A 7,444-nucleotide genomic window follows, 5' to 3' on the forward strand; every position below is an offset into this window, starting at 1 on the left:
ATGGATGTATGAATTATAAATGATTTCATCCAGCAGTTATTGCGCCATATATACATGATTGTGGTATTATCGCAGTGGTCTGGAAGACAGACAGTGATGGCGCGCTCTTGATATTGTATTTGGCTGAGCCCTGATTTCTCATCTATGAGGTCATAATGCCAAGAGCCCGAGAGCCAATCAGAGAGCGAGTTAATGTCAACCCCTGCAACATCTCCAAACGAGAAGCAAAATGTAGTGTTGGGAGAGATAATGACTCGATTTGATAACACTTAATAATCATTTTCAACAATAAGCCATTAGCAGACATTATAATGCAGATCAGTAGATACATTCCAAAATGATTATAAATATATAAAAACAGAGGTTCTGTTAGTTTAACTTGAATGTAAAATAGGCCTGTTAAACATACGTTCAAATAAAGTGTTTCCTATTTATCAATCAACAAATAAGTAAATAAAGTTTTATTTTCCTCACAGAATTCCCAAGGAACAACAAAAGATGCGAGGTGTCAATAATGACATATTGAAAATGATTTTATTCGTTAATTTACATTCAATCGTTATAAACATGTTCAGGAAACAAAACAGCCGTTAAGAATAAGATCAAACATTTAAGAAATGTATATTGGTAGAAGCACATACATGAACTTAGAACATATCACAAACTGACCGAATGGGAACAAGTTAAGAATGCTTTATCTACACAAAACATCCTATATATAACAGCATATAACAAAGTCATACTTTTCTTTTAAATGACATTTCCCCATTGTTGTTGTTGTTGTTGTTGTTGTTGTTGTGTTGTTGTTTACCCTGGTCGGCACATGCAGTCAAGTTTCTTAATTCTTTTTTTAAAGATATTTTCCTTTCTTTCTTCCACCGATTCATAAAAGTGTCCTAAAATTTGAACGATTTCTTCCATAATAATAATAATAATAATGATGATGATGATCATAATAATAATAAAAACGAGTGCACCGTCTCTCGCCTTGTTTCTCAAATTGCAAATGTGCAGATTGTTTTCTTTCCAGCTTGTTGACCTTTTTGAATTTGCAAAACGAAAGTGCTAATAAATAAAAATGCAATTATTAAATAAATAGGACATAATAAATAAATACATTTCGTTTTTTTCAGCCTATGATGCTTCAGGTTTTATTTCCATCAGGTGCGCACGGTTCATGTTTACTACAGGACAGTCGCAGGCCTATCCTTAGACTTCCTTGTGCGTCACTGGGCCAGAAATGATGGGTGGACGAGAAACACGTCAAAGTATTAGGTGAAACTCATGGACACTGTGTGCTCCAGCGCTTTGCGGCGCAGGGACGCGATGCTCGTCCCTCTCCAGACGTCAGTGTCCGGGGAGCTACACAGCTGAGGCGAGCCGGTCACGTTGGTGGGGCCAGAGAGCGACGCGGGCACCATGCCGGGGAAGGTGGGTTGGTAGAGGTGGGACTGGAGGCCGGAGCCGTTGGAGGACATGTTGGACAGGCTCATGGAGTTGTGCGGAGGTCCGGCGCCCAGGCTGCACTGGGATAGAGACTGTGCCATGGCTTGTTGTCGGCCTAGGGCGGGCGGTAACTGCAGCTGGGAGACTCCCGGCATCCCGGCCGCCGCCCAGCGGGTGTCATTAGCGTGAAAAGAGCACAGGCTGTCGCCCATGGCTGCCGCGGCCGCCGCGGCGGAGGGGAACTGCGGTAGGCCGTGGTGAGTGGGCAGCAAAGTGCCGGGAGTGCGAAACACGTTGGTGGTCTTCTTGCGCTTCTTCCATTTGGCGCGTCGGTTCTGAAACCAAACCTGCGAGCAGAGGGAGCAAAACGAGCTGTCAGAAATGCTTACATTGCGCTAGAATAGATGTAAAAGTGGGCATTTAATAAGGAAGCTTAATAAAAACAGCAATGTCGAATATTGCTCACTGGGACATTTTGTGTGACTACGATGTATTAGTGTGTTTGGTATCTTTTACGTTCACTAAAATAAATCAAACAGACAATAAATAAATACTCATTCTAAAATAAACACTACATTGTGTGTAACCAGAGCCTACAGTTCTTGATGTCACATTAGAGATTCTTAAGAATCAATCAATATTTTGGTTTCTTGGTTCTAAGGATGCTAAAGAAATAGGCTATAGATGTCAAACATATATATAAGTTGCACAAAAGAAAAAAAACAGATGAACAAAAATATGAGCAGAAATAGCCTACACTTAACACAATAGAAACATATTATTGATGCATTGTTTATTTGTTTGCATAGAAAATATAGTAACTTTAAATTGGTAACATCTCAATTAAAGTACAAAAAAAACGTTGGCGCGTCGGTTCTGAAACCAAACCTGCGAGCAGAGGGAGCAAAACGAGCTGTCAGAAATGCTTACATTGCGCTAGAATAGATGTAAAAGTGGGCATTTAATAAGGAAGCTTAATAAAAACAGCAATGTCGAATATTGCTCACTGGGACATTTTGTGTGACTACGATGTATTAGTGTGTTTGGTATCTTTTACGTTCACTAAAATAAATCAAACAGACAATAAATAAATACTCATTCTAAAATAAACACTACATTGTGTGTAACCAGAGCCTACAGTTCTTGATGTCACATTAGAGATTCTTAAGAATCAATCAATATTTTGGTTTCTTGGTTCTAAGGATGCTAAAGAAATAGGCTATAGATGTCAAACATATATATAAGTTGCACAAAAGAAAAAAACAGATGAACAAAAATATGAGCAGAAATAGCCTACACTTAACACAATAGAAACATATTATTGATGCATTGTTTATTTGTTTGTTTGCATAGAAAATATAGTAACTTTAAATTGGTAACATCTCAATTAAAGTACAAAAAAAACTATTTAATATCAGTGAATCAACCTAAATACATCAATTCACGCTGTAGGGTTAGAACAGATTCTTGGAGTAAGAGAAGATGCTATTTTAGTTTTTCTGTTTTAAAAATGTCATGTTTAATTCAATGTGTTAATTGCGAATTTTACTGAACAATTTTTTTTTACAAACAAAATATTTGATGGGATAAATGAGCTAGAAATAGCTATTGCAGGTTGCCACTTCAGACTATATAGGCAACCTTTTTTACTTTCATATTTTTGTTTGTTTTCATTTTGCTTCTTTCCTTAATGAACGTCTCGACGTCACAAAATGGCGCGATTAATGCTGCTTTAAATGATAAGGAATCATAATATTTACACTCTCCATTATTATGTGCTCGATTTTACAACACCAGGGCGTAAAAAGGCCCACCCTGGGCCGTAAAAGGCGCACGTGGTGTTTATTTCCCGAGGTCCTTCAGGTTTATAGAGATCTCAGGCGAGCTCACAATGATTAACGAGCAGATTTTGACCCAACGAAAAGGGGAGAAAAAAATGTGGAGGGGTTCATATTAGATCCCCGAATCCCACTCCACGCAGCCAGCCGTGAAATCCGGCCTCAAATGCATTACACTTCAGAGGATAAAAAAAATGCAATTTCTCATACCATTAAAAAGAGACAGAGCACCATCCGCGCGCTCGCCATTAAGACGTGCGCGCTGACAGACCTATTTCACGCGAGCGCGAAACATTCGTGCAACATTTCAGAAGACCACCGCGCGGTCAGCATGCCACTCATTTATTTTTTATGTAAATAAAATAGTTGGGGCAGAGTCTCAGGCCTGCTAATTATGATGGTTATTGTTTTACGCAGAACAGTCTTACGCGTTGAGCTTAATAAGCCTGTTAAGTTATAAATAATTCTGAAATTGGTTAATAATAATGGTCTTGGTTTTATTGCACCACTATCAACTCGGAAAGCTATACATATATAATGAGCCTCTATAGATCACGGAGAGAGCGCTGGAATGCACACTTGTCTCGCGGGTTCATTTACCGCTGCGTTCGCGGCTGACCACCAATCACAGCAGCAGCACGAGTCATAATCTTATAAAAGTGATGAAGATATCGGTCTGCTCCGATGGCTGAGATAACAGTAATGGTATTGTAAAAGGAAGATGACCTGAACAATGAAATAATATGAGAAGCACGCCGCGTTTTAAATGGGCGCACTTTCAAGAGCCAAGAAAATCAACACAACCTGAATCAAGTTACGAATAAGGCCTATAGTAACAGCAGTAATTATATATTATTATTATAATACTAAAACAAAACAAATAAAACCTATATGGTGGTAGTGCCTAAAGCTTTACGGAGGCTTTGGATAAACACGATTTTAGAATCAACGAGCAAATTCGTAAAATTGGGATTCATATAATGTTTGTGTTATTTGTAACTAAAAATGAAAACTAAATAAATATGCTACTAATAATCAAAATAATACACAGGACATGCTTTTTCGTTTAAAACACCATGGATGTTTACACTTAATTTTAATATGAATTTAACAGTTGTGTAGTCTTTATTTATAATTGATTTCTTTTCTCTCTTTTATTGACGATAGAGCTCGTTCGGAGATGTTTCCACCGTTTTATTTTTATGCAATTCTTTTTGTGCTCGTGTACTGTCGACAAACTTGACATTTCGGCTCATCGTGTAAGCAAACAGAAATGCACATTCGCATTACTTTATAATAAAAATAGGCTGGCCTTCTTCAAATTAAATTATAACGCGTTTTCATTTCATTTCATCTCTTAGACTTCGTATTTTTAATAACAAACATTAGTATTCGAAAAACCTTTGTAACAAATATCTAGCCAAATTATCTACCCAACTATTCCTTTGGAATGCCATTTATAGAAAATATAATCCGAATAATAATAATAATAATAATATATTGCTTTAAATGTATCGATTCGCCTTTTTTCATTTCAAACATCATGATTGCAGCCTATAATGACGCTTAATGTTTTATGAAAATATCCCATATATAGGCTATTGCACAGGATTAATACAATGTTAACGTCGATTTAACAATAATGGTGTGACTAAAACAATCCGAAACATGTGCTCGGTCTCCACCGGACTCACCTGCACGCGTGATTCCGTCAGGCCGATCCGCAGCGCGAGCTCCTCGCGCATGAAGATGTCCGGATAGTGGGTTTTGGCGAAGCTGCGTTCCAGCTCGTTAAGCTGAGCCGGAGTAAAGCGAGTCCGGTGCCGTTTCTGTTTCTGACTCTGCTGGCCGCCGGACTGGCTGGGGTCATCGTGTAAGCAAACAGAAATGCACATTCGCATTACTTTATAATAAAAATAGGCTGGCCTTCTTCAAATTAAATTATAACGCGTTTTCATTTCATTTCATCTCTTAGACTTCGTATTTTTAATAACAAACATTAGTATTCGAAAAACCTTTGTAACAAATATCTAGCCAAATTATCTACCCAACTATTCCTTTGGAATGCCATTTATAGAAAATATAATCCGAATAATAATAATAATAATATATTGCTTTAAATGTATCGATTCGCCTTTTTTCATTTCAAACATCATGATTGCAGCCTATAATAACGCTTAATGTTTTATGAAAATATCCCATATATAGGCTATTGCACAGGATTAATACAATGTTAACGTCGATTTAACAATAATGGTGTGACTAAAACAATCCGAAACATGTGCTCGGTCTCCACCGGACTCACCTGCACGCGTGATTCCGTCAGGCCGATCCGCAGCGCGAGCTCCTCGCGCATGAAGATGTCCGGATAGTGGGTTTTGGCGAAGCTGCGTTCCAGCTCGTTAAGCTGAGCCGGAGTAAAGCGAGTCCGGTGCCGTTTCTGTTTCTGACTCTGCTGGCCGCCGGACTGGCTGGGGTTCTGTTGCTGCTGCTGTTGCTTCTCCTGATCCTTACTGTTCACCGCTACACCCGGCGGATTGGATCCAGCACTGTTGATATCGTCTCCGGGGAGAAGGGTGGCCCCTTCCACTGCATCGGAGACCGGGGCGAGTTCTCCGGGGTGGCCCGGGTCAGTTCCGCCGCCGCCCAGCCTGCATTTCAATGCCTCCCTGTGACCCAGAAGCTCGGCCGCGGCATCCTTCATCCCTGAAGCAGAGAAAACAGGTCGAAACTGAGTGAGCTCATAATCAACACCGAGCATTGCTGAAAAAGAGAGAAGTGTTAGTGCACAAAAAAAATCACATTTCTAGACAGTCACAGCAAGCACTGGTCTTATGCATAAACTACCATTTGCTATTTGCCATTACAGCTATAAAGTGCAAATAATGGAGAAAAACTAGCTCACAACAATGTCATCTTTTAAATGACCTAATTCCATTTAATTCCCCTCAATATCTTGGAAAACGGCTAAATCAAATTACTGCGTAATATAATAATAATGATTACTTTACCAATGAATTAGTTCGCTTAAATCGAATTAAGATAAAATAAGAGACAAATTGTCAATTTTCTCTGCTTGATTTAGATGAGAAGAGTGCTCCAGCTTACAGTAGAGTTGCAGACCGGAGTTTGGCGTTGATAACTCACCGAGGCGAGCATCCAGCAGGTCGGCGTGCGAAAGCATCGCGCACCGCTCCAGGGCGAAATGCTTTCCCAAAAAAATCTCTATGACTTTAAACTATTTAAAAAATATATATGGCCTAAATGAAAGCAAATTCGGTTTGTGGTTAAAAAGGAGGTTCCTTGCATTATAATGTCCTTTAGAGGAACTGGGAGGCGCTTAATAGTTGAATGAACCCATGAGCTCCTTCAAATGAGAGCCAATCAGCGTTGAAGCCTGGAGGTGTCAGATGCGCGAAGCCTCTCTTGCTGCCCTCCCAAGTTCATTTCTCCTCGTTTTTGATCCCGACTCCCAAATTATAACCTTTCAAATGACCTCTTTCAGAAAGCTCTTCGAGAAACTCCCTCAGAATTGGTTTAATTGAGCGTGATGCCAGAACCGTTGATGAGGGCCCTGATTATTTGAGGAGAAACAGCGAATTAAAGTATTGTTATATAAACGTGTCATCCTTATCAAAGCCATATGGTTTAGTAATGGCTTCCCGAAGTTTATTACTGGACTGAACGATTAAACCGCGCTCTCTCTTTATGATACGAACTCATTTGATTTGCTTGGGTTTTACGCGCGTCCATTAGATAAAAAAAAAATCGCCGGCGGGTTTTGCGGTTTAATTATAAAGTTCCCCGAGATTTTCCACTATTGTCACTTAATCGTTAGTTATAATGTCGCGTTTCCTCGTAGAAAAAAAGGCGGCCTTCGTGTCGTGCCATGTCCAACTCGCCTTTTGAAAACGAAGTGAACCTCTTCTAATGTTTCTAGTAGCCCGGGGCAGCCAACAACAAAGTTTAGATTAGCCCTATATCTCAAACCAGGGTAATTTTCAACATCATTAGGCTTTTATGTAATTAGTGCCAAATCTATAAGCTTTTTATTACGATTATTAGCGAGATCAGTATAAATTAGGGCTGATTTAGTAGTGTTTAGGCCCGACTGTCACGGCGGGGGGGAATTGGGGAAAAAGATATGTGAGCAAATTAGG

At 39.5% G+C, this 7,444-nt stretch overlaps 1 protein-coding gene across 1 annotated transcript; it reads right to left on the reverse strand.

The window, feature by feature from the left end:
• Positions 1–592: 592 nt before the first annotated feature.
• LOC107585385 (homeobox protein orthopedia B-like) lies at positions 593–6,740 on the reverse strand. The gene is made up of 3 exons (XM_016272391.1): positions 6,393–6,740; positions 5,590–5,990; positions 593–1,793 (listed from the first exon to the last, which is right to left on the reverse strand). The coding sequence occupies exons 1-3, from the start codon at positions 6,466–6,468 to the stop codon at positions 1,272–1,274; spliced, it is 999 nt and encodes a 332-aa protein (XP_016127877.1). The 5' UTR covers positions 6,469–6,740; the 3' UTR covers positions 593–1,271.
• Between the last annotated feature and the right edge of the window lie 704 nt (positions 6,741–7,444).

The sequence above is a fragment of the Sinocyclocheilus grahami genome, unplaced genomic scaffold (assembly GCF_001515645.1).
Source record: "Sinocyclocheilus grahami isolate Dianchi unplaced genomic scaffold, SAMN03320097.WGS_v1.1 scaffold70.1, whole genome shotgun sequence".
NCBI classification, from domain to species: Eukaryota; Metazoa; Chordata; class Actinopteri; order Cypriniformes; family Cyprinidae; genus Sinocyclocheilus; species Sinocyclocheilus grahami.